Raw genomic sequence first — 27281 nt, forward strand, 5'->3', positions numbered from 1 at the left:
GGAGTAGGAGGATGAGGAGGAGTGGGGCTCGGCGTGCGTCAGAAAGTCAAACATGTTCAGAAACACTGTGACTGTATTATCTGCTGCAGCTATTTGCAGTTTGCTGTAGCCAGGCGTCAGACCGAGCGAGAGCAAACCACTCCGCGCTCTTTACATCTGCAGATTCTTATATGAACAGAAAGAACAGAGGATGGAGACGAGGTAAGTTTAAAACATGTGTTTATCCAAATAGACTGAAGCAGAACAGCAGCTTAATGAATGTTAAATCATTTGATCACTGAAATGTAAATTGTTACTATGGTACTACTGAGATAACCAGCAGGTGGAAGAATGAAAGAGAATGAAAGGGCAGAGCTGTGTGACCTGGGCCTGAAGAACAGAGTGTCTCATAGTTGACCCTCAACAGGTTTATTTTAATGCAAACTTGCTGTTTTGTGCTGCTTTTATGTCTTGTTGTTCTTGACAATACAGTCAGTGTTAAATATTACACTGAAACAGGCTTTACACTATTCTTTATCATTATGGTCTTTTAAAGATGCACTGTGTAACTTTTCTGTGGTTTCATCTGCTTATCTTCATGGAGATTTAACTGTTTTAACTGGAATGTTCCACCGTATGGCATTATGGCATCTCTATGGAGGTAAGCAGGTGGCACCACTAGGCCAAGTTACAGGTCAGATCTGTGGAGAGGTCACCCTGCACGCTGTAAAAATGTGACTAATGTTTGCACTTGCATTGAATACATGTGAGAATTATAGGAATATACTTGTATACAATTATATAACCGGCTTTATAGAAAATAACACCTTCATGGAGTCAAGCAGGTGGCAGACCCTCCACCAGAAAAGTTCCATAGTGTACATTTATGTTAATATTTGTAGGTGCATGTGCTGAGGCTGGTGAGTAGTGCAACTCAACCCACAACTTATTATTCTCCAATTGCCCTCTTTATTAAATGTTTTGTCACTCCTTTTTTGTAGGATCATAACTTCAGGCATCAAATCCTCCAAACAAAGACCTGTCTCAGGACGTGACGTGTAGGAGGCAGACAGGCGGGATGGCAGCAGGTGTGCATGTGCTCACCCCTCTGCACACACAGGCTGTGCTCTTGTGGATGCTGATTCTTCCTCTGGGGTCTGATCTGCACCTGCGTGGCCTTAAACACCCTGCAGGGGTCAGTGCCCAGAGCAACGAGAGGAGGGTTCTAGCTCATATGCCCGGGGACATCATCATAGGAGCGTTGTTCTCTGTGCACCACCAGCCTCCTGCAGACAAGGTTCATGAATTTAACGTTTTATCAATGGAAGGACATGTACTGATGCTTGAGCACTGAAACAGGACTTATTTACAACTTTACAACTTACAGCTTATTTACAATAATGTTTTTTGTTCAATTTTATTTTATTTTTTTAATATTTATTTATTATTTAGCCATTAGTTTACAGCTGCCCTACGTAACTTTTCTGGTGGGGTCCGTCATCAGGTTGTCTCCATGGAGATGTTATTGCTTTGCCTGAAATGTTCTACGGTATAGCATTACATCTATGTATGTATCTATGATCTATGTAGCATTTATTTATTTCATTATATTTTGTTTTTTTTTGTTTTTATATATCTTGTAAAAACATTTATTTTATTGTGAGTGCTGTTACCTTCCAGGATTTAAGGCAAAGCAATAACAACTCCATAGAAACAAGCAGATGGCAGGTTCTCCACCTCAAAGCTGACATAGTGGACCTTTTCTATGCTTTGTAAATGTTGTATTCACTTTTATCTCAAAAACTAGAAAAAGTCAGGTGTAAAACAGAACTTAACCTGGTCTCAACAGGTCATAGAAAACTTGATTTATTTCAAAAATTTCATTTATACCAAGATGAACAGAATCATGTTTAATGCTTTTGGTGTTCCAGGTCCATGAGCGAAAGTGTGGTGCAGTCCGTGAGCAGTATGGGATCCAGAGAGTGGAGGCGATGATGCACACTTTGGACAGAATAAACGCAGATCCTTACATCCTCCCTAACATCTCCCTTGGCTGTGAGATCAGGTTTGGCTGCTCTTATTTCCTTAGTTATTTTCTTTAGTTCTTTTAATCTATCCTGCCAAAACAACAATCCATTAAACACCAGGGATTCGTGCTGGCATTCGGCGGTGGCGCTGGAGCAGAGTATCGAGTTTATCAGGGACACACTTGTTTCCAACGACGAGGAGGATAATGCAGGCCGCTGCACTGCGGAGGGGGGCAGTCTGCTGTTCCAGGGGAAGAAGCCCATTGTGGGATTGATTGGCCCCGGGTCCAGCTCTGTGGCCATCCAAGTCCAGAACCTGCTCCAACTCTTCAACATCCCCCAGATCGCCTACTCCGCCACCAGCATGGATCTCAGCGACAAGGTAACAGGCACTGGTCAAATGTTTATATGTGGGTGCTCCAGTTTGTCTTCATCATCAACCAAAACAGTGAACTGAGAAGACATGATGAACTTCTTCATCGTTAAAATCACACCTTAGGCTAATACTACAGCTAGCTAGATACTCCTGACCAGAATCTATGGGCTGATAATCAGGGTGTTGTACTGCTTGCCCTTTGCTGCTGCACTGATACATGGGTAAAATATTCTACAAAGTGTACCTTCAAGCTGTCTTTTTATTTTCTCAGGAAAATTTAACTTGTAGGAGTCAGTAGCATTTACACTTACAGCTTGAACATGATAAAATACTTTAACCATGCCTATATCACAATATTATTTGTCTTTAGAGTTTATATAAGTACTTCATGAGGGTTGTGCCATCGGACATGCAACAGGCCAGAGCGATGGTGGACATAGTGAAGAGATACAACTGGAGCTATGTGTCTGCTATCCACACTGAGGGTAAGTATCCTTGGTCTCCCATAATGTGACTCAAAGCAGTAAGCTGTCGAGCTGAGTGTGCACCTGAGAGTTGGTAGTACAATTCTTCATCCCCAGGCACATCCTATGAAGTTATCTATATAGTTTATAACACTGTTGAATAAATGTTTAAGTGACTGTGTGTTTCGGACATTAAATGGCACCAGTCTGTCTCAAGGAAAGTTTGTAAAGGCAGTATTTTTCTAATTGTATTTATATATCATTAATCAGGCTAATTAATGCACTGTTCTTGCCTAGGGTCAGGATGCATCACAATGTGTCGCCTAATGCACTCTGTAGTAATTAATGTTCTTCCCCAGAGGTCTGTGTGTACGTTCTTACCACACATCATATCCAAATAGGTACTAAAGCAGGAACTAAACTTGGACTAGACCAGAACTATTACCGCACCAAACTACATCAGGGCTAAACTGGACTCAAACCAGGACCAAATCAGAACAAATGTGAAGGTACTCTGTTGTGCTCTAGAACTGTTTTGTATTCCTCTTGTCAGGTAACTATGGTGAGAGTGGAATGGAGGCCTTTAAGGACATGGCTGCCAAAGAGGGGCTCTGCATCGCTCATTCAGATAAGATTTACAGTAATGCTGGAGAGCAGAGTTTTGATAAACTTCTGCAGAAGCTCCGAGGTCACCTGCCCAAAGCCAGAGTAGTGGCATGTTTCTGTGAGGGCATGACTGTCCGGGGCATCCTTATGGCAATGAGACGCCAGAGACTGGTGGGCGAGTTCTTACTGGTGGGAAGGTAAGTGGGCTTTTTTTGTTTGTTATAGCACTGTGCAAATGATTTAAATGAGTTAACAAAGGCTGCAGATAACAACTAATGGATCCATTTGAACAAAGTACTCAAAATACACAAACGGAAACATAGATCAATTACACGTAAAGCTCTCCACTTTGCCTTGCTCTTGTCACTGTTAAGGCACAATGGCCAAGAAAACACATTTGTAAATCTACTAAAACCATAAATAAAGTAGAAGTAGTTCACATATATCTCTAATACACACAAACAAACAAATAATAACATGTGTTTTTTTTATTATATAACTGCATATTTCATCTTTCTAAGCTCTTGCACAGTCTTGGGCTTCTCTGCCTCATCTCTGTCTCTAACTCAGACGCTAATGTTTGCAAATCACTGATGTGTTTGTGGTGTTGTGCCTTCTTGTTCATCCAGGCTGTGTTCAGATGTTGTCACCGAATGTTGTTGAAAGACCATCTTAGTCCTTTCACCATTTTCGTCATTACATCTCCATCTCACTCACGGGTAAAGTATTGTCTGTGGAGTTTCAGAAGTGGTAACTAAGCAATTAAAGCAGGCAAATAAACTGGGCATCATTTGGCAGGAGGATTCAGCCTCCAAGAATACCAGTTTTATTTTAAGGATTTGCTCTGGCTCGCTCTCATCTCTCATGTTCTATAAATGCCTTTCCTCATTAAGAGCTACATATGTAGGCTGTCGCTCAAGCCTGACAGTAACATAAAGTAACCTTGAACTACATACAGCCAAACTGTCACACAGCGTTACCAAGCAGATGAGCGTGTTATTATTAAGAGAGTATTTTTAATCCTCTGACAGCAGCGTTGTGTTTGTGTCAAGTCATTCAGTCATTCATTCCTCCATACACTTTGTTTATATACAGTAACAAGCCTTGTTTATGGCACTGGCTCATTATGCTTTTGTAGATTGCTCTCAGTTTTGGTGATAAATTGTTTTAATAGTGTGAAATGCGTTTCACACATTCACTCATTGTTAATCATTCACATATTAATCCCTGCTTACACGGTGATACAATGGTTAGTGTGTGGTTTGTCCTGATGGAAACTCCATTCTGTGTTATACTGAGTAGTCCAACTCACTTATACAAAAGACACAAGTAAAGGCATGCATGTGTAAAATAGTCAAAAATCCAAATTTACATTTGAGCGTGTCCTTCAAGAAACTGTTACTAGTTGCACAAACATGTTGATGCTTCACACATTTGCATCGAAACCATTTGGAGTTTGCCAATTATAGGATTAGCGCCAGATGGAACCAGTCGCCCATAACTCTCTAAATCACTGTGCATTTTATTTTGATTCTTATCATTAACAAGCTATAACAAGGAGTGCAGATTTATCCGAGAGACAGCTGGGCTCATAAAAGCCTTTACAAAGGGTTAAAAAGAGTTCAAAAGTAGTAGGATTGCTCACTTTACTCCAGTTTGTCCATTGTATCTCAGGACATATTTTTAGACAATGTTTTAAATATGGGAAGACCTTTGTTACTGATCTCACACTCACTCGCTCTTGAAAGTTCTCTAAAACCCTCTCCAAACTGTTGCTGAACTAGACCAGCCCCATGGAGTGTGAGGTAAAATGAGTCCGTATTGAAAAAGTGGTGATGCCATGTTGGAGTGCATACATGGGAGCCAGCGTCTTCGGCTGTGGGAGGTAGGGCCCTGCTGTGCACCTCTCCCTGCTCGGTCGGTCACTGCGTGGGATACATAGCTCTTTTTCAAAAGTGATTCAAACTATCAGAGTCAAAGCCTTTCAGATCCATCAATACCTTTTATACCAGTGTTATTTCTGTGCTGACTGCTGCTTCAAGGATGTGTTATGAAATGATCTCCTGCCTCACCGAGAGAAACAAGAATCACATAAAACGCCCCCTCAGCTGTTGTGTAACGGCAGTGCAGTTTGCTAAGTTTAATACAATTTTTCTTGTATTTTTGTATGGCACAGAGAAACGAGAAAGGGTTAGACTGACACAAATTTGCCTAATTTGTGGAGTTGTGAGCCGCTTCTGTCTTTGTAAATTCACAGCTCGGTAAAAGACATCATAAGGTACACCCCGTCAGGCATAATATTAGCCATTCTGACAGGTGAAGAGAAATTAGATGATGTCGTTGTGAAAGCACCTGTTAGTGGGTGGAATCTGTTAGATAGCAAGTGAACATCTTGTCATCAAAGCAGAAATGGGCAATGTGCAGATGAGAGCGACTTTGAGAAGTGGCATGTTGTGAGGGCTGGGCAGCAGAGTCAGAGCATCTCCAAATTGCTGCTTTTTAGATGTCCCCAATCTGTTGAGTGAGTGTTAAAGTGCGTAACAGATTTTCATATTTTGTTTCTAATTATTACTTATTTGGTTGCATAGTACATGTAAATATTTATCGTAATTGTATCAGTTACATCATCAAGTGACAGTTTGTGGAAAAAAATTGAGAAGTAAAGTACGACGCTGCAGGAAGCTGTGGTGATCTCTCAAATGGAGTTCCTCTACCTATGGCATTAACACATATAACTCTATTTAAAATACAGGGGCAATTCACGCCAAGGAAGGCGTTGTTCTGACATTAATTTTACAAAATAAAAGTGAACATTATGGTTGCTTGGTAACAGTTAGGGAATTACATTTATGAATGTCCAGCCAGGAAGCAAAACTGTACTAAAATAAAAACTAGAAAAAGACTAGAAGAGATTTTATATATTTAAATAATCATGTTAACTATGTTTCAGTGAAATGCATAGTCTAACTTGTTATATGCACTTTAAACATCAAAAGGAGTCTGAAAGTATGTGTGAAGGATTGTGTTTTAGGAAGGTTTTCATACATAAAACAACAACACATAAAATGATTATAAAAGGCACATAGATTTACCTGTTTTTTGTTGGCATGAACCTAAAAAACTTTGACTTTTGGATAACTGCCTAACATTACCCCTTTGTTCTTGCTCCTCGCAGTGATGGCTGGGCCGACCGCTACGATGTGACTAAGAGTTACGAGAGAGAGGCAGCAGGAGGCATCACCATAAAGTTGAAGTCTGCTCATGTGACCTGGTTTGACGATTATTACTTGAATCTAAAGCCAGACAACAACTACAGAAACCCGTGGTTCCCTGAGTTCTGGCAGCACCGCTTCCAGTGCAGGCTGAGAGGACACCCACAGGAGAACACCATGTACAACCGCACCTGTACATGTCAGTGCAAACTTCAAAATATCACTGCACATTATGTCTTCTTCCTGTTAAATTCAAAACTTAAGAACAGTACTGCTGGGGGTCCGACGCCTGCTGGTCTCTATGAAGATGTTTTTTTAAATTTACTTTGCTAAGAATGTTGCACAGCATGGCACTGAACGTATCTATCTACATGATTCCACTATGCCAGGTTAACAGGTAAGATCTGTGGAGAGGAAAGCCTGCTAAAAATGTATGATGCAAGAAAGTCAGTGCAATACTGTGGAACATTCCTGGCAAAGCAAAAACACCTTCAAGAAGACAAGCGAGTATCGGACCCACCCACACAAAGAAGTTAATCATATGTTTCACCTTGAACTTTATGATATTTTGTCCAGCCCTCCTTAAACCTTTACACTTTCACTGTCTTTCTTGCACAGGGAGAGAATCTTTGCGTCAACAATATGCCCAAGATACAAAGATGGGATTTGTGATAAATGCCATCTATTCTATGGCCTATGGTCTCCATGCGATGCAGCAGTCCCTCTGTCCAGGTTATAAGGTACTGTGTCTTTAGGTTACTGTATGACTGGCCTCACACGCAATGCTTTTGTTAATAGATGTTTAAATGGACTTGGACATAGATATACTCAAATGTACCTGTTGTTGCTTTTGGATATTTAACAGTAGTAGAAAAAAATAATAATTAACTAACCTGAAATTGCAATCAGCGTTGTCCGTACTAAAACAAAAACTATATAACTATAATAGAAACATCTTATCTTTAAAATATTTCAGCATTTTGTCTAAATACGCAATACAGTTGATGATTATTAATATTATGTGTAGGGTTTGTGTGAGAACATGCGACCTATCGATGGAGGCAAACTGCTGGACTTCCTCATGAAAACAAACTTCACTGGCGTTTCTGGAGAGGTTATTCACTTCGACCAAAATGGAGACTCACCTGGCAGGTAAGAAAGACACATGTATTCTTTGATAAACTAAATACTAAATAAAGTATCTATGATGTTTTATGTGAATTACACAGATATGAAATAATGAACTTTAAGCTGGTTGGAGAGAATGAGTATGCGTACATCCACGTGGGCAGCTGGGACCAGGGTGGACTCCAGATGAACGATGAGGAAATTTGGAGCAATAACAGTGAAATTATCCGCTCCCTCTGCTCCGAGCCGTGCCAGAAAGGACAGATCAAAGTGAGTGATCCTCAGGAGTCAAAGCAAAATGAAATAATCATGATATACTGGATGTGATTCTTCTTTTTCTTAATTTTAATGGAAGTTTGGCATTTTTCAAATTGGAGCTATTGGCATCCTACGCTAAGGCATCACTTATGTAGCGTGGTTTTTGTGGTATATGTTATACAAAATGAGTCTGTGACATTAGTAATATACATTCTTATTCAGTTTGAATAAAAAAAAAAAAGCCTATACTAGATGAATCATTAGTATTTAAGTCATTACATAATACAGTCTTATGTAATGCTTGAATCTCACATTATAATCAAGCGCTTACTTAATAATATTTTTCTCTCCTAAGTCTAAGTCTACACAGCGGTTTTACCATGCCATTTACTTTATTATCATGTTTCTTGTATTGATAAGGACTATCAAAGCTAACTTTATTTCACTTATATATTTATTTTGTTATTATTTCTCTGACCCTGATATTGTGAACCTTATGCTGAACTGATACCTGTGATAACTATATGAATTCCGCAGACAAAAAGCTCTTCAGTGCAATGTAACACATCTTTCCCCTGACAGAGAAATGCTAATGGGCCATCTCCAAAGTCAAAGTGTAAGATTAGCTACAGCAGAGCGCCTTCAGAGCTTTGAGCCCTGTGTGTCTGTGTGGGCGGCCATTTATCACAATCTCGTACACGCTCACATCATGGGGATGCCTCTTTATGGGGACAAAAATCAGTTCCCCATGACGTACACGGTTTATTATTAGATTAACAACATGGTTTAAAGTTCTGATTTGAGCTAAAGTTGCTTAATGTTTGGGGCCCATATTATACTATTTTCTGATCTATGTTATAGTGTTGTTTCCTTGTCACAAACAGACCTGGAGTTGTGTTTTGTTTCATTCCCACATGTTTAACACACAAACCATGCATATTTAGGCTGAGAAAACACTCTGTTCCACCTTGTGATGTCATGTGGTAATACAGGAAGTTCTCCACTGTGTTTTTAAACTCCATACATCTTCATTAGAATCATTTGGATGATTTCAGACCTGGACTTGCTAATCTCTTCTAAATTAAATGTAAAAGAAGCTATTAACTTGAAAACTACAGCTTTATGACTTCATAAGGTGGAATGGAGCATTTTATTCAACAATATAATATGACTTAAAGTTCACAAAAGTCAGTTTTGTGTAATATGGGACCTTTAAGTTTAGGCAAGTATAGTGACGATGGTTAAGGTTAGGATCAGTCTCCAGTCAATATATTGGATAGAATGGAAACCTAACCTGTGTGTGTCCATATGTGTGTGTAGGTGATCCGTAAAGGAGAGGTGAGCTGCTGCTGGACCTGTACGCCTTGTAAGGAGAACGAGTTTGTGTTTGACGAATACACCTGTCAGGCCTGCACCCTCGGGTCCTGGCCCAACACTGACCTCACAGGTAAAAAAAAAAATCAAAACAAAAACACAACAACTACAACACACAAATAGATCTAAAAATTAGACTGGATAACTCTGCCAAGTTAGATTTTAAAGTAGGTCATGCAGTCTCAGATCTTGTTGCATATTACATAAACAAGCAGACACTCTGACAATTGCCAGACAGTTGAAATGTTGCCAGATAATGAGTTTGGCTCATGTTAAGACCATTTGAGATAGGATGAAAAACTGTTGGGAATTGCCAAGGCACATTAATTTTAATTGTGTGAAACCATTTATTTTAGTGTTTAGCTCACACAGTATCAAAAATAAATGTATTCAGCATGGTAATTTTAAGTTTACAGGTTCCAAAAGAGCACTGCCTAAAATTAAATGTCAAAAATGTATTATCTTTAAAAAATATATAAAATTAGAAAGAGTTCAAAGCAAATAAATGTTATAATCATCTACATAAAATATTTACACAAAATTAACTAAATATTTAGAAGTAAAAAGGTGACATCATATATTTTAATAAACATTTAAAAACATGTTTATAAATAAACATAAACATGTATAAACATGTATTTGTGTGTTTGTATGCTCAAATGGATCACTGACATATATCCCATTTTTCACCTCATTCAAATGTTCTAACAGAGACTGCACTGGTTCATATTGTGCAGGTTGTGAGCCGATCCCAGTGCACTATCTTCACTGGGGAGACCCGGAGCCCATTGCTGCTGTTGTTTTCGCCTGTTTGGGACTCTTGGCCACACTTTTTGTCACATCTGTATTTATAAAGTAAAAACATTCCCATGAATATTTTGTAATCTATTTCATGAAAAAAAAAGAAAACAACAGTGTATATGTACGTCTTATGTTGTGATAGGTTTTGGGACACTCCTGTTGTAAAGTCGTCCAGTCGGGAGTTGTGCTACATAATTTTAGCTGGAATATGCCTGGGATACCTGTGCACCTTTAGCCTTATTGCTAAGCCACACATTATCTACTGCTACCTCCAGCGGCTGGGCATCGGGCTGTCTCCTGCCATGAGCTACTCTGCTCTTGTTACCAAGGTACGTCGTTCAATAGGATCATATGGTACACCAATAAAACATGACTACTAACAAATTACAGAATTACATCATTCATCAAATAATAAATGTGTCCATGCAGCCTGTAGAATGCGCCTTCAAATTGGAAAGGTAATGATAAAACAAATCATGAGCACACTATCCGCAGGATTTCTATTATCAATACCTTAGTGTAAATGTTTCAATACAGTACTGTATTACGGCAGATATAAGAATGTAGCATAAATACAGTGTATCTAAGGTACATGTGTCAAACTCAAGGCCCGCGGGCCAAATGTGGCCCTCCACATCATTTTATGCGGCCCTCGACAGGGTAAATTAAAAGGTATGATGGTCATAAAATGTCATTTTATCAGGAGATACACAGTTACACATCCATATGTTACATCTAGGCAAATGCATATGCAATATTTGTAACTTGAATAAGTAATAAATACAGAAAAAGTGAATTAACAAGTTAAAAAAGTACTTTATTTTACATCTGGACCTTTGAGAGCAGCCATTTTGCTGATATGGCCCTTGGTGAAAATGTGTTTGACACCCCTGATCTAAGGAATAATACTAAGAATACTCTCCTCTGTGGGTCGCAGGACTAAGGTCCAATAAAGAGCTGTGCTTTTAATGTGGGCTGTGATTTCTCTTAATGATCTAAATGTGGATGGATAATCATGGATAATCCTCAGTAGATGTAAATAAAGCATTTATATTTTGTCACAGACCAACCGTATTGCACGGATCCTGGCTGGTAGCAAGAAGAAAATCTGCACCAAGAAACCTCGTTTCATGTCGGCCTGTGCTCAACTCATCATCGCCTTCATCCTCATCCTTCTGCAGCTGGGCATCATCGTGGCCCTGCTCATCATTGAGCCACCTCAGGTCTGTGCTTATGGACCGATGCTATTCTCTTTACACATAGAACAGGGCCGCGGAGACACCAGAGGACAAAAACATTGAGAAACAAAGTATTCTTTTTTTCTCTTAGGTGATCTATGACTACCCGAGCATCCGTGAGGTGCACCTCATCTGTAACCTTACCACTCTGGGGGTGGTGGCACCGCTGGGCTACAATGGCCTGCTGATCCTCAGCTGCACTTTCTATGCCTTTAAGGTAAATGTGCAAATGTTATTATCCTTCTACAGACTGTCCATTATTATCATGCATATTTATTAAATTCTACAGAAAAAAGATATGATAGTATTTGAATACTGTGATACAAAATCATGACAATGAGAAGAATTCACACAATTACAAAATACATTATTACAAGAAGTAGACAATCCCCCTTGTAAATACAACACATGCTCTGCTTGTTGCATGTCAATAACATTATTTACAGAACAACCTTTGGGGCTCAGATCTGAAGGGTAATACATATGTCATAAACTATACTTTAACAATATATAAAACCTACATTATTTTCTTTCTAGATAAAATGAATAAAAGACCTGGTCAAGGCTTTTGTGAGAAAGACAATTTTCTCAAAAATAATATTGTCTTTTTTTCTGAGGACACGGCACAGCCGTTATGGACAGAACATTTTGTGACTTGAAAGTTGAAAATGGACCAAAACCAAACTATAAATGTTTCTGATACTTGGTTTACTTTGAATATGATATTTAACCTTTGCATGATATTACTGTTCATTTATAATACATGTAAACAATCATTTTTGGAGCAGTAAAATTAGAAAAGTTGTGCAAAGGAACTGAGTGCTAATGCAACTGAATCTTAACTTCAGTCTAGTGACAATAACCAAGACATTTTTGAATTCATACAATTGCTAAATATATATTAGTTGCTGAAGTTTATTTTGAATTATCTTGGTATTAATAATAAATCATTCTGTGAGAGTAGCATGTCTACAAATGTCAGCTTGGCAAATACAGCCCATTTATTCTGTCATAACAAAAAGCTTTTTTTTTCGCCCAACAGACCCGCAATGTTCCTGCCAACTTCAATGAGGCCAAGTACATTGCCTTCACCATGTACACCACCTGCATCATCTGGCTGGCCTTTGTTCCCATTTACTTTGGCTCTAACTACAAGATCATCACAATGTGCTTCAGTGTCAGCCTCAGTGCCACTGTGGCTCTTTGCTGCATGTTTGTACCAAAGGTGAGCAGTTTATCTATAAAATGTTTATGCTATTATATCTATTTATAAGTGACTGTTCTTCCAGGTGTACATCATGCTGGCCAAACCGGAGAAGAATGTGCGCAGTGCGTTCACAACCTCCACTGTAGTGCGGATGCACGTTGGAGACGCCAAGAAAGCTGCCAAAGTTGGCAAGTCCTCCAGCAGCATGGCCAACTTCTTCCGACGCCGTGCTTCTGGACAGGAAATCAGGTATGAGAAAATTAAATTAGCTATATTAATTAGCCAAAACATTATGACCACCCACATGCAAAATATATAACAGGTATCTTTGTAGCACCTGTTATGAGTGTGATATCTGGTATTGGTCATTTTCAGTTTCAGTTCTATCCAGTAAGATAGTAAGATTTCATTATTGATTATATGATCATATTTTATATGAACATCTTATGTGCTCCCATCTCCAGTAAATATTGGCTTGTGGGATGCTGTGTCTTACTCTTACCTAACAGCAAGAAGGTCCCAAGTTCCTGATCCTTTATAGGGATGGATAGGTGATAGAAAGTGCACGCGATTTGCTATCATTTTAACCATCATCATCTTACAACATCATGTGAGCAACAAAAACCTAATTCACTTCATATCATGTATCATATTTTCTGTAAGCATAATCCATCATATAGACTCCTGTTTAAATCCATAGCAACAGGCAGCCGACAAAGCTGAGATCAAGGGCTTGTTAACTGAGAAAAGGCTTGTTCATTTGGGTTAAATGCTCCCAGAGGAAACCTTCCTTTAAGAGTTTCTCTTTCGAGGGAAGATGAAAGAAATGGAGGTGGTTATAAAATCACAGAAAGAAAGATGGGGGATGGTACACACACGATAAAGGCACTGATACATACATCTTAGCTTTTAATGGGCACGTTGTCCTAAAGGTTTATTTAGGGGTATATATCATTTATTATATTGGAATTAAATCTTAATATTTAACAAATTTTGACTCTTCAGATCCATTAATTGTGCTCAGTACTGCTTAACATGACATTTAGTGAGAAATTCTGTATTTGGACATTATTGTTTATCTGTGTATAACTGGTATTTTGCTTTATAGCTCCAATGGAAAATCTGTAACTTGGGCACAGAATGAACGAAGCTACCGACCCAATTTGTGGAAACGCATGTCTTTCCATGTCAAGAAGAAGGACCCAATAGAAACCAACCAGACAGCCATAATCAAACCCTTTTCTAAAGCCAACTCATCTGCTGACACAGGAGTAATACAGGACTATGAAGAATCTATGGAGCCTCAATCTTTTAACTGTTCCCCATCTCAGTCGCCTTTACTTAGCCAGCAAGGAGCAAAAGGTAGAAGTTTCCAAGAAGAGGATGTAGAAGAAGCTTTGACTGCGTATATCCCCGACCATTCATTAAGAAGAGTTGAGAGCCAAAGCAGTAATTTAGTAGACTGTGATATTAGTGCTATTGGAGTCGGAGACATCGGTATAGGGATGATCAGTGGACATGTTCAAGGCATAACTATAATGGATCAAATCAGCTGCGTGGTGAACCGTTTTACCGCCAACATAAGTGAGCTCAATACCATGATGCTACCAGGAGGGGGCGCCATCAACTCCAATAGTCCTCTGCCTATGTCTGGAGATACAAGCCAGTGCCCTGCGCAACAATACATAACATCTAAGAGCACAGTAACGACGTACGCGGAGGTGACAGCGGTGCCCAGTTTTTGTGAGAATCGATCTGTGGACATGGTGTATTTGAGCGGGACAGGGGTGAGAAGGGGTAAAGACAGAGAGGACCAGGCAGCACTCACCCCCCCCTCCCCATTCAGAGACTCTTCGCTGGGGTCCAACAGCAGCTCGCCCCCCTCTATGTCGCCGCCTTCTGATGCAGACTACGATCAGCTGCTGCTCAGGCACTACAGCCAGAGCTCCTCCTCACTCTGAACCACTTAATAAGCACTAGAGTCAAGATTTCAGCTATGAGGGCTTGTAACTTTATTACTGAAGCATTATGAATCACTCAATGGGCATTTACAAGCGCAAGCCTCATGCTTCATTGATATTTTTACATTTGAAATTAAACTGTGTTGAGCTTAAATTCGTATATAACCATAACCTGTAAGGTCCTTGATCACACAAGAAAAACACAATACATTATTACAAGAACTAGACCTGTCTTAGAACGGAACCAGACGATCCCCCTTGTAACTACAACACATGCTCTGGGTGTTGCATGTTAATAACATTATTTACAGAAGAACCTTTGGGACCCAGATGTGAAGGGTTATACATATGTTATAACTGTACTTTAACACTATATAAAACAGTTCTAGGTTAGATTTTGCTTTAAAACAGTTTGTAGCTTAGACACAGTTGTAATACTTTATTTACTTTATTTATTTACATTTATATTTTTTTCCTGTCGTATGTAGACATTTGTAGGTAAAACCTACAATATTTTCTTTCTGGATAAAATGAATAAATGACCTGGTCAGGGCTTTTCTGGCAAAGACAATTTTCTCAAAAATAATGTTGTCTTTTTTTCTGAGGACACGGCACAGCCGTTATGGACAGAACATTTTGTGACTTGAAAGTTGAAAATGGACCAAAACCAAACTATGAATGTTTGTAATACTGTTTTACTTTGAATATGATATTTAACTTTTGCATGATATTACTGTTCATTTATAATACATGTAAAAAATCATTTTTTGGGGCAATAAAATTAGAAAAGTTGTTCAAAGGAGCTGAGTGCTAATGCAAAACTGAATCTTAACTTCAATCTAGTGAGAATAGCCCAGATATTTTTGCTCTGAGGTTTGCTCAGGATGAGACTGGGTGATTATCAAATGTGATCTGAAATAGTTGTTTGTGTTCATTAACTGCAAATTAAGAATATTTCTAAACAATCAGAGTAGTATTAGTTTTATATGGTCTTTTTCACTAATGTATGGTTGAAGCTTAAATCTGCTGTATATTTGCATTTTGAATTGTGTAATTAATGAATGTGATATTCTGTTTTTATATTGACTAAACCAACCAATAAACAGGCTACAGGCCTTCTTATTGACTTAAAAGTAATAGTTCTTCTTGAATAGAGTATATTAAATATTTTGACTTGCTTTATGTTATTGTGGTATTTGTGTGAGTAGAAATATCTGTAATAAAAAAAAAAACAAAAACGAAAAAAAAACAAAAACGCCAGTCACACTAGATGTTCAAGTTTGTCTTTGACTGACAAACATTGAACTTATAGCTTTCTAAACATGACACTGTGACACTGTGCGTAAAGTTGCACGGAGCACGTGACTTTAGTGTAATCTTGCATATCTTTCTTTACGACTGGTGACGTTGTTGGTTAAATCATACTTGTACTGCACTCAGCTGGTTCCTCTGGAGAGGTCACACGCTCCTCAGTCCAGCCCCTGCGCCGATCACGCACTTCCCATTGCGCGCCGGGCCCCGGGGCGAGTCAGAGACAGAGACTCTACAGCAGCTTCAGGGATCATGAACAACCACACACCGCCTTCCAACGGAATGCAGAGTCTGCGGAAGGAGCACCTGTACAAGGTGCTGGTCATTGGGGACCTGGGGGTCGGTAAGACATCCATCATTAGGCGCTACGTGCACCAGACCTACTCCACCAACTACAGGGCCACTATCGGCGTGGACTTCGCCCTCAAAGTGCTTAACTGGGACTCCGAGACCATCAGACTCCAGCTCTGGGACATCGCAGGTGGGGTGTTCACTCTGGATATCTGGATTGTGCTTTGGGCCTGTTGCTTTTTATTAAAATGTACTAGAAATATCCATATTGATCTAAAAGTAGCCACACTAGTCAAGCTCTTCCACATTAACAGACAACGGTAATGTCTAGATTCATGATGAAACATGACTGTTGTAAAGTTATGAAAGAGTCACACTCAGAGCAGATGCTAAGTCACTGTGGAGAAGTGCTGGCCACTCTCTGCTCTGACATAAGTCACTGTGGAGAAGTGCTGGCCACTCTCTGCGCTGACATAAGTCACTGTGGAGAAGTGCTGGCCACTTTCTGCTCTGACATAAGTCACTGTGGAGAAGTGCTGGCCTCTGACATAAGGAGGTGGAGGTGGTGCCCAGAACCATCACACTGTCATCCAGTCATTCACTCAAGGTGTGGTGCAGCAGCATGTGATTGGGGCATGTGAGACAAATACAGAGAAGACACAGGATGGCCATTGTGGACAAATAAAAACAAAACGTCACTGTTAGTCACTCGCACACACAGACAGACACATGGACTGACACACAGATACACACACGCTTGTTCAATTTGTCTGCTGCAAATGACATTAAGAGTAAGTGAGAGGATGCTCACCTGAGACCTGCATAGTCACACTCTGTTGAATACAGGGCTAGTGGAAAGTGTTGATGTGTATTTGTTAAGCAGGACCAGCAGGATAGTGAGTCATACACAACTTTAACTTTACACATGAGGAAGGTCCTTGTCAAACATCATTGACTCCCTGAAGTTACACATCATCAGTTAGTGTTAGTGTCTGTGTTAACATTTAGCATGTGTTTAACCACTCCCGTGTTCTCACTGCACACCTCTACACAAACACAGATGACAAAGGACATCTATTTATGAGGAGTATTCAAAATGTATAATACTCTAATGTGAATGTTTTATGGCATCTAAAACAAGCCCTTGCATTGAGTGCAATGTCAATGAGACTTGAGGAATGTGCTGTTTCATTAGAATACCAACATTCTCAAGGCACTGCCAATCTCAGCTGCTGATTTGCCCCTAACATGAGATACCAATATGAATTATCCTATACTTTTTGATCCTAAAGTAGATAGAGTCATTACAACAAATACCATATTTCTTCCAGGCCAGGAGCGCTTTGGTAACATGACGAGAGTCTACTACCGTGAAGCTATGGGGGCCTTTATAGTGTTTGATGTGACGCGGCCTACAACATTTGAGGCTGTGATAAAGTGGAAAGAGGACCTAGACTCTAAACTCATGCTGGCAAATGGACAGAGCATCGCCACTGTGTTACTGGCAAACAAGTGCGACCAGGGCAGAGAGCTCTCCAACAACTGCATCAAAATGGACCAGTTCTGCAAAGACCATGGATTTGTCGGTTGGTTTGAGACTTCAGCAAAGGTAAGTCTACAAAGAGCTTTCAGTATCTATATAACAGGTGACTATAGTGATCAGATAAAACAAAAAAGCACATTTTCTCTTCATTAATCGATCCAATTGAGGTCAACAGTCCTGCCCACATTTCGTGTTTTAGAAGTTAAATTCCCGTACGTCGATTGGAAAAACAAAACAAACACAAAAAACAACAAAACATCTTGCTAAGGGATAATGAGATATGTGGTGACTAATTAGCATAAGATACATAATAGCTCTTAAAATGTTCAGTAACTATTCACATTTATTTAAATATTCCTGAAAGTGCACATAGGTTTTAAATAATGCTTTTGAACTGACATCATCTGCATCAAGGACATTTGTTACCACATAGTTGGTTGATCTATTGTGCCTTTAAACTTTTAGAACTTTCGATTTTCAGACAAAATATATTTCAAATCTACCTAGCAGATCACAGCAGACTTTGAAGTGGGTGGAACTGTTGTTATGAGACTGAAAAATGATACAGTATATTTTCCGGGGTCTTCTTAGTCTGCAGTGGTCAGTCAGTGTCCATCAAATGTGGTCAAGAGCGAATAGAGGTGATACGTGGGAAGTGAAAGCTGACTTGTCACTCACATTGCTGAAGAGGTAAATTCTCTTTAGCTAAAAATGTGTGATTACAGTGCACCAGGGCCAGCTACATATTGTGCAGATGGTTATGTTCAAAAGGTAAGCTCTATACAATAAAATGTTCTTGTACCCAGCTCTTGATTAAAGGCTGTTGCAAAAGGACCAGTGGAATTTCATATGTGTGTGGAAAATATATTTAAAACACAGGGTCACAACAACTAGTCAGAGATGTGCCATGTTTAAAGTCACATCGACTCTTGTAGAAAGGTGTGCTTTTGAGATATTTTTGGCCAAAAAAAGTCACTATTAATCCAATTGTGAAATATGTTGCAATAAATAAATAAATAAATCTTATTATTATTGCCTTTATTTATGCATTCATGTTGACAGAGGGCTGTTAATGTATTCTAATTGTGCTGCTAACCCTGTAGCACGAGCTCTCTACATTCTCCCAGGTCAAATGTTACCAGGTCCTGCTGCATTTGAAGCTCTGTTGAGCCACCCTTACTTCCTCTAATTTTGTGCCGATGTAGATCTAGTAGATTAGTAGTTTTGGCATTGTTAGTTGCAGTAGCTTTGAGTCTTAAATGTACCCCTTTAACGCATAGCTTTATCTATGCATTATTCTGCACAGAGAGATTTGCCAGTTTATGGTACTTGCTTGTTGTTATTTATAAATGCTAGAATTGAACTTTTAGTAATAATATTTCACACAGTGATGGACTGATGTTGTCTTTGCTTTAGGATAACCTCAACATTAACGACGCAGCCAACTTCCTGGTCAAACACATTATGGCGACGGAGCATGACATCATGAAGTCAGTGGTTCCCGACACAATCTCACCTCACATTGATTCTAACAGACAGATGAGCTGCAGTGGCTGCCTCAAATAGACATGGACAATAACAGGACATGCCCCATGTGGACTACAGGGGGCGCTACATAGACCAGGGACCAAGTTCTTACATACCTGCAGTATCACGACAAACCTGCAAAGTGTCATAAACTTTTGGGTAACTTGTGTCTCAGGCTCAGTTTCAAAAGACACTAATGCCTAATGTATTTGGGCATTTAGAAGAAAAAAGCAATGTTTTTATGAAGCTTTTACATACAACTTCAGTGACAGAAAGGCAATCCTAACTACCATATTTGACCATATTTTATGTGTTTTCTCTATTTTAATAGTAAAGTATTGTGTATATGAATTATATTATTGTACCTTTTATTTCAATACAAGTCTTATAATTTATAAAGCTTTAACTGGGATTGTTAGCACAATAATGGATGTAAACTGAATTCCAGATGCCCTTCGTATGCCACTATTGCCACTTTTGGTATTAGCACCCCTAGTACCTATATAAATTATGAGAAATAGGCCTACGTGAGTATCTGGACAGTGAGTGTGCTGTGTATGCATTTCAAAATGATCTACTTGAAATACTGTATTTATGATGATGCACCATTTCTTTATTTTCAACTTGAACATGTTTTCATGTATTTACTCAGCAGCTTATATGGACTCCACTAACTCTCCAGGAGCCTGTTTATATTTGCAGTCAAGCCTGAACAACTTGTCTGCTAAAGGCACAGGGTCTTCTTGTCCTCATATATTTGCCTTCTCTGCCTAAAATGGGCTATTCTTAAGAAAAATAAAATTTTGGATCGGGGAGCTATTAGGAGATGCCAAAGTCTATCTATCTGTCTCCATGGAAACTAGTCCACTATCCACGACATCTGTGTGAAGCTATTTCTGCATAGGCGCACATTTTTTCTATTATCCTGCCATTTTTATATATCGTTGTCCTCAGACCACCCACGCTGCTCTGTTTTGGAGAGAATATCTAGAAGAAGTCAACCTGCTCTAGGATGTCTTATAATATAATGTCATTCTAGTCAACAGGGGAACAGATACAAAACAAAATACTGCTATGTTTGTCCCCATTTGCATATGTCTGTTACATGGATTCTCTGCTGAATAGACTCTGACATACATTATTTCTTATTCAGTGATGTACAATAGCAGAGTGGTTAGCCTCTCTGTTACTCAGCAATAAGTTTGTGGGTTCAGTGTCACAGTGGAGTGACTAGGTCCTTCCTTGTTTTATGTTCTCTTGTCTGCCAAGTGCCAAATGCATGTGTGTTAGGGGATCAAAATGGCTTTGAATGAATTACTATAATGTGAAAATGAATGTTTGTCAGCCTGGGTATCTGGAGTTCTCCTTGTCCAAGGCCCTGGCTGAGATATTAAGTAACATGCTGTATTTGTGCTTTTTAACCAAAGACTACACGTGTATTGTGCTGTGACGAGTCAATATTTAACCCCAACTTATGTAAACTTCAAGCATAACTTTGAACTACAAGTTTAGTGTTAGAGTACTCCTTTCACCTTCACAGTTCTATGCCAAACAGCTGCTTGACAAGGCCCAATACTGTTTGATTACTATGTTCTTCAAAATACCAAGACATTATATATATATATTTTTTTTTATAAATACAAGTCTGCAGGGAACTGTGTCTGTAAAGAGCTGTAACTTTATTTGCTTAAAGTCTTCTTGAAAAATATTTGCCCACGTATCCTGGCTGTTTGCAACTAATTCTTGGCATTCATATGAACAACTCAACTCTTTTTTAACAAGTCAGAGTCAGAGTGAGACAAACAGTGTCGCATGTAGCTTCAAAAGCCACTGTGTGTCTTTATGCAGCATTTCACAGCTAATCTGCATTTGTAATTGTTGTTGTCAGCGTGATCACAATGCAGTCATGTTCTGGCTTGTTCACTGTAGCTGATTTTCATGACTGACATTTCAGAATAATTCTCAAACACTGGTTTCTTTGCAGGGTTTCACTGTTGCAGATTAGGCCTGGCTCATCAGGGGGAGTGTGACATCATGTGAGTGTGCTGTTACAATGCAGCAGGGACTGGGACAATAGAAACTCTGATGGGAAACACTGTGTATTCTGTCTTAATTAATTCATCCAGGTACAATAATTCAAAACTATATTGTTAGGCGAATTGGAGTTGGAGAGTGTGCATTGTTGTATTTATTAAAGATGCACTATGTAACTTTTCTGACAAAGGGTACGTCTGATGTCTTTCTTTGTAGAGATGTCATTGCTTTATCTTAATATTACACTGTAAGGCATTTAATATAATCTGTCTTGCATTTCCAGTAACAGTTGTTTCCATTGCTCAAAAATATCTCGAAAACCATTCATTCTTAGTGTGCACAGGATTGCCTCTCCGCAGATCTGATCCTAGAGTCAACAAAACCCTCCAGCGGAAAAAGTATACAGTGCACTGTTTAACTAATGAATCCAAAAGCTCATAACTTCCTTCAAGTATAAATATAAGAAAGTATTAGAAATTGAAATTAATATTCTAATCTCACTGCAGAATCCACAGAATGTATCATTAGAATAGTGACACACACAGGACCTATATATGTCCACCTATATTTGTAACTGCTGCTTTGACTGACCCTGGCTTTTCTGTGTGAGATAGCAAACCACATTAACTGCATTAGTTAGTTGGAACCGCTGCTTGTGTGTCTCGAGACTGATCCAGGACTCACAGGTTCTCATTAGGAAGCCACATGACTGCACCACTCACTCTGCAACTCCTCGGGGATTAAATCTGATTGTCTGCTCTGTATCACTAACCAAAAAAAAAAAAAAATCACAAATTTAACCTTAAAATGTGTATGTATTCAAGGATGGAAAGGATTAGAAATGTGTTTAAGGACAGCTCTATGTTATATATTGTGGATTGGGATTGAGATTAACATGAGCAAGACACTATTCTCAGCTCTCACTTTACCATAAATGAATTATACTTGACTGCAGCAGTAACAGTTTAGTGTAAGATTCAAAAGCCAACATATTGTGCAGTGTTATTTTCCATCTTTGCCAGAGAACCACCCACAGAAGCCGCCCACATCTCATAGAGCGGAGGTGCTGGAAAAGGTATAACAGAAGACACAAAATATACTTAAAGCAGCCTGAGACTAAGTAACGCCCCTCTCTGCAATCATAAAATGTGTCTCATTTAAAAATATATGTCAATATTTTTGAATCTTGTGTAATGTAGCCTTCTATAATTCTAGGTGAAGAATTGCCCAGTTTCTAGGTAACTAAATAAGTCAGAGCTCCCTCCTGGCATAATCACTGCTCCAATGGCGCCATCTGTTGTCCATTTGATCAAACTGCCACTGATGGTGTTGATCAAGTTTTTTCAGTGACCTTTGTGTTGGGTGATGGTGTTTTTTGAACTTTTGCCCCATGGACTTTTGGTTCCCACAGTGTCGTGTCAACTGCGATTAGCACTCATGGACCCTTGACCACTGCACTTGGGAAATCTAAAGCCATGTCTGTTTTCATCATTTTTAAGATGCTCAGAACAAGTAAACTTTTATTAGGCCTATTCTCAAGCCCTAAAACATCTATACCGTTTTTGAGTTTTTGTTTAATCAATAGTATCCAGAAACCTAATACATTACTAACTGCAAATGGGAAAAAGATTTTCCAGCAGGTCAAATGAAGTCAGATGCGATTTAAACTTTAATTGTTTTATTTTTGTTTTTATTATTTAAATTTTTGTTTACATTTGTATTCATATTTAGAAAATTATATATATATATATATATATATATATATATATATATATATATATATATATATATATATATATATATATATATATATATATATATATATATATATATATATATATATATATATATATATATATATATATATATATATATATATATATATATATATATATATATATATATATATATATATATATGTTACATATTATACAGCCCTCACTGTAACAGTCAGTAGAGGGCGCTAAGCACCAGGCGCACAGAGTACACGAGCTCATACTGCTATCGGCAGTTTGTCCTATGGCCCCAAACATATTGACAGGATCCTGAATTACACAGATATTTAAAGACAGACTGCTTTTCTAGTGTGTCTTTAAAAACAGGTGTCTTGTTCTAGAGCTGCATGAAAAGTATTGTTCACTCGGTCAAACACAAATACACATGTGATTTAATACACTTAAACACCAAGTAAACCTGAGGCACATAGTACCATCATCAGAGGTTTGTTAAGTCATTGTTTGTGGGAGTGAGAAGTGTCTGCGGAAGGCTGTGTCAGTGTGGTCAGCTGAGAGGAGTCGACCACAATGACACTGAGTAACAGAGAGAGGTATACAAGAGACCACAGAGAGGCACATATGAGGCCACAGACTACAGAGAGGCACACAAGAGACCTACAGAGAGGCACACAAGAGACCTACAGAGAGGCACACAAGAGACCTACAGAGAGGCACACAAGAGACCTACAGAGAGGCACACATGAGACCTACAGAGAGGCACACAAGAGACCTACAGAGAGGCACACATGAGACCTACAGAGAGGCACACAAGAGACCTACAGAGAGGCACACAAGAGACCTACAGAGAGGCACACAAGAGACCTACAGAGAGGCACACATGAGGCCACAGACTACAGAGAGGCACACAAGAGGCCACAGTCTAAAGCCTGGACACTGCTCAGTCTTGTCACAGTTAGTCATGCTTAATGGGTCTGTTTTGTCTGTTAGTCCGTAGCTCTGTGGTCAAATGGAATGTACTCTCAAGATCAGCTATATTACAAGTGTAATGTACCACTTAAAATAGAAGATCTCACACCCTTGGTAATGGTTACATAATCCCTGAGTTAATACAGAATATTACACACACACACACGCACATATATATATATATATATATATATATATATATATATATATATATATATATATATATATATATATATATATATATATATATATATATATATATATACATATATATATATATATATATATATATATATATATATATTAGCAGCGTGCTTGTAAATGGATTAGAAGACAAGACTGTGGAAGAGACTTTTATAGGTTCACACCCGTTGTGAAGCATGTTTAATATATTCCTATTTCTTAAAATATGAGCTAAATGATTTGTTCTTATATTTGTGAATGATTCTGAGGTAAATTGTTAAAGTGTTGTGCTGCATCGCTAAAATGTAAATTAAAAGAAAGGGAATGTTAGGTTTGATTATAATTGGTCCGAGTGACGAGTTGTTTAGTGGCTGCACTTGTCTGTGTGCCATGTTATTTAGGTTAACAGTATGACTATTACACAGGGTTATTATGTAGGCTGTCACTATGTTTTGGTCCCTGAGAAGTGACTCTCTGTGCTGAAGAAGCGCACGTCCTCTGCTGCCCCACTAGGGGGCAGCTGTGTGGACTGCTGGGGCTGAGATGATGACAGAAGTGAGTCTATGATGGGGGCATAGGAGGCCAGGGGACATTCAGCAAAAGTGTTCTTGTCCAACAGTTGTAGCTGGTCTGGAGGCAGATCAGCGCCAGCACACACTCTCTGACACAAAGTGAACACGCTGTGGCACGTCTTTACGCGCAACTGGCACAGGCGACTTTTCTCTTGAATCAACTTCTCCCTTTCAGTTTTCTGTTGTAACAAACACATACCATTACTAAAATAATATAGTAAACATAGCCATAGGTGAAAAGTGTGTCCCTCACCAGTTTGTTGATCTCGCACTGTAGGTTATAAATACAGTCGAGTTTGCGTTTGCGACAGCGCTGCGCAGCTTGTCTGTTTTTGCTTCTCCGTCTCATGTCGCGCACCAGCTCCAGCTGCTCTTGTGTTAAATTTTGTTTGTCCAGAAGCTCCTGGAAATCGTTTTTGTTCATCTCAAGCATTTGGTCCAAGGGATAAGGCAACTGCACCTATGAAGGACACACACACACACACACACATATTTACACACATTTACACATGTGTTTTTGTTCTGTGAAATGAATATAAGTGTATGTAATGTAATCCATGAAGTAAAATGTCTATACAACTATTATCATGGAAACTAAATGGGAAACTAAGTTAAACTTCACCCAATCAATTATAATCTAAATTGAAAATATAGCCCAGATTAAAATAACGCATTATAATCAAATCACTTGCAACAAGGTTTGTTGCAGTAATTGTTGCTCACATAAACTGCGGTCAGCAGTAGTGTTAAATATTAACAGTGAGTGACCTTAAAACAGCAGAGGTTACACTGCATTAGTGCTCCTGTAAATGCCACACTACTTTATAGTTTACCAATCAAATATAGCAATATGTGGACTCAGTAGATGTTGATTTATTCATTTGGCTTGAGAGGCTCTGCACAAGCACCCAACAAATAAAGTTTATTTGTATAATGAGGCCAAAGATAACCACTAGCTGAGGTGTCAAGTTCACTTAAGTTGGACTCTAAACTGCATAGTCAGATGGCTTTTTCTATGTTAATATTTAACCTGCTACTATAACGAGTCAGCCCTTTGGTTATTCATTCAAAGACTATGTACTTTGTCATTATCTAAACTACACACAATGATCAAACCTTGGATTTGTTTTTTCACAGCTCACCTGTTTTGCTCTATCTTGTGCATAGACGTCATAGAATCTGTCCACATCTTCTGTGTCTGAATCTTCTCCAGAGTTGAGGGAGGAACGCCCAGACTGAGACGTCCCCTCACACTCAGAAGACTTGGGGCATGTCCATTCACTTGTGCTTTTGTCCACATTGGAAGGAAATGATGAACTCAGGTTGAGTTGAACATTTAACCAGTCGAGAGAAGCATTTGGTGTTTTTGCTTCTTCTAAACTCAACTTTCCATTAGAATTGTCAACCATTTTTTGTTTCCCATCTCTATCTTGTTTATCAGTGATTTCTTCCTCAGCTTTCCCGCATCCTCGCTCTGCAAAGTTGTTATTCACTGCAGCCCTGTTTTGGCCCATTGTCCTGACGTCTTCTTGGGCCTCCTCAGCACACTCAGGTGGCATTAACCCAATTTCTTGTTTCTTTTCATATGTTTTGTCTGCTTTATTTACATGATGGAAATCCCCTAATCTGACATCAAATAAATCTTCAACTTGCCTGGACACTCTTAAAGGACAACTTCCACTTTCACTATTGCTAGAACATGGTGAATCGCAGCAGTATTTGATCACTGTTTTTTGCTGGCTTTTTTTGGACTCTTTTCCACAGGCGATCTGGAACTTCCGATATTTGGGGCATTGAATGACATTGTCATCTGTTGGTATCTTGGTAACAGCAGATACAGGTGTAGAAAAGCACACTGTGTTCAGAGTTTTGACAGTGTCTGACTTGTTACTCTTAAATATCACTTCCTCTTGGGATGGTGAGTCAGCAACAGGTTTTTCTTCTTTCTCGTCCAAATACAAATGCTCACCTGAGTCACCAGTGTCTCTTGATAAACCTTTCTTAAAAGCCTTCTTACAACATGTCTTTCTCACCACACAGGCCTTGGTGCTGGAGAAGAATTTGGGGAGGAGGAAATCAAAACAGGCACCATCTAAGTCCTTGAAACCAAGGGCAGACGCAGAGGTTTGGATGTCTAAAACGTCTTCTTTGCCGAAAAGGAGTTTGGATGTGTAGGAAAATTTTAACAATGGCTCAAAACCAGCGGCAGTCACCTGGAAACAAGAGACACAGATAGAAGAAAATTATACAGAAAAACTAGAAAAAGAAAATGTTAATTTGATATTAAGTGGGAATTTGCCTCCCTGTTCACTCAATAAAACCTAAACTAAATAAAAAACTAACTTTTCTAACCATAATATTGCTACATGTTAGATCACAGTAAGAATGTGTGTTTTGAGGTATTTTTATTAACCAAAAAATCCAAGTATTAGTAGCCTTAATGTGTTGCATGTCAGGAAAACAAAGAGCATCTCCATGGAGACAAGA

At 38.9% G+C, this 27281-nt stretch overlaps 4 protein-coding genes across 5 annotated transcripts in view; 2 read left to right on the plus strand and 2 right to left on the minus strand.

Annotated features, from left to right (window-relative positions):
* grm5a (glutamate receptor, metabotropic 5a) lies at window positions 1-15760 on the plus strand. The gene is made up of 18 exons (XM_033978176.2): window positions 1-201; window positions 981-1276; window positions 1911-2044; window positions 2127-2388; window positions 2753-2867; window positions 3400-3649; window positions 6628-6863; window positions 7283-7404; window positions 7692-7816; window positions 7894-8062; window positions 9371-9497; window positions 10162-10279; window positions 10368-10554; window positions 11290-11448; window positions 11555-11680; window positions 12506-12688; window positions 12753-12919; window positions 13779-15760. The coding sequence occupies exons 2-18, from the start codon at window positions 1058-1060 to the stop codon at window positions 14629-14631; spliced, it is 3552 nt and encodes a 1183-aa protein (XP_033834067.1). The 5' UTR covers window positions 1-201; window positions 981-1057; the 3' UTR covers window positions 14632-15760.
* map3k7cl (map3k7 C-terminal like) overlaps window positions 14508-27281 on the minus strand; it is a 23190-nt gene continuing 10416 nt past the window's right edge. For both annotated transcript variants that reach the window (XR_008648929.1, XR_008648930.1), the window contains exon 6: window positions 14508-14519. The gene's annotated coding sequence lies outside the window, so the exon portion shown is untranslated. The remainder of the gene's footprint in view (window positions 14520-27281) is intronic.
* Window positions 16195-19399, plus strand: LOC117381251 (ras-related protein Rab-38). The gene is made up of 3 exons (XM_033978179.2): window positions 16195-16423; window positions 17565-17842; window positions 19193-19399. Exons 1-3 carry the CDS (start codon window positions 16195-16197, stop codon window positions 19340-19342), a joined length of 657 nt encoding a protein of 218 aa, XP_033834070.1. The 3' UTR covers window positions 19343-19399.
* The window catches only part of bach1b (BTB and CNC homology 1, basic leucine zipper transcription factor 1 b), a 4242-nt gene continuing 1334 nt past the window's right edge, over window positions 24374-27281 (minus strand). The window contains exons 3-5 of the mRNA XM_033978177.2: window positions 25937-27007; window positions 25048-25254; window positions 24374-24973 (exon numbers count right to left, since the gene is read on the minus strand). Coding sequence (XP_033834068.1) covers window positions 24668-24973; window positions 25048-25254; window positions 25937-27007 — 1584 coding nt within the window. The 3' untranslated portion in view covers window positions 24374-24667. The remainder of the gene's footprint in view (window positions 24974-25047; window positions 25255-25936; window positions 27008-27281) is intronic.

Source organism: Periophthalmus magnuspinnatus, chromosome 14, assembly GCF_009829125.3.
Source record: "Periophthalmus magnuspinnatus isolate fPerMag1 chromosome 14, fPerMag1.2.pri, whole genome shotgun sequence".
Taxonomy (NCBI): domain Eukaryota; kingdom Metazoa; phylum Chordata; class Actinopteri; order Gobiiformes; family Gobiidae; genus Periophthalmus; species Periophthalmus magnuspinnatus.

Excerpts from the sequence above, each read along its gene's own strand:
- LOC117381251 (XM_033978179.2), top strand. The coding sequence starts at position 16,195 with ATGAACAACCACACACCGCCTTCCAACGGAATGCAGAGTCTGCGGAAG. Across the intron at positions 16,424-17,564 it reads CCAGCTCTGGGACATCGCAG|GCCAGGAGCGCTTTGGTAAC; the intron begins GTGGGGTGTTCA and ends TATTTCTTCCAG. Across the intron at positions 17,843-19,192 it reads GGTTTGAGACTTCAGCAAAG|GATAACCTCAACATTAACGA; the intron begins GTAAGTCTACAA and ends TCTTTGCTTTAG.
- grm5a (XM_033978176.2), top strand. The coding sequence starts at position 1,058 with ATGGCAGCAGGTGTGCATGTGCTCACCCCTCTGCACACACAGGCTGTG. Across the intron at positions 2,045-2,126 it reads TCCCTTGGCTGTGAGATCAG|GGATTCGTGCTGGCATTCGG; the intron begins GTTTGGCTGCTC and ends ATTAAACACCAG. Across the intron at positions 6,864-7,282 it reads GTACAACCGCACCTGTACAT|GGAGAGAATCTTTGCGTCAA; the intron begins GTCAGTGCAAAC and ends TTTCTTGCACAG.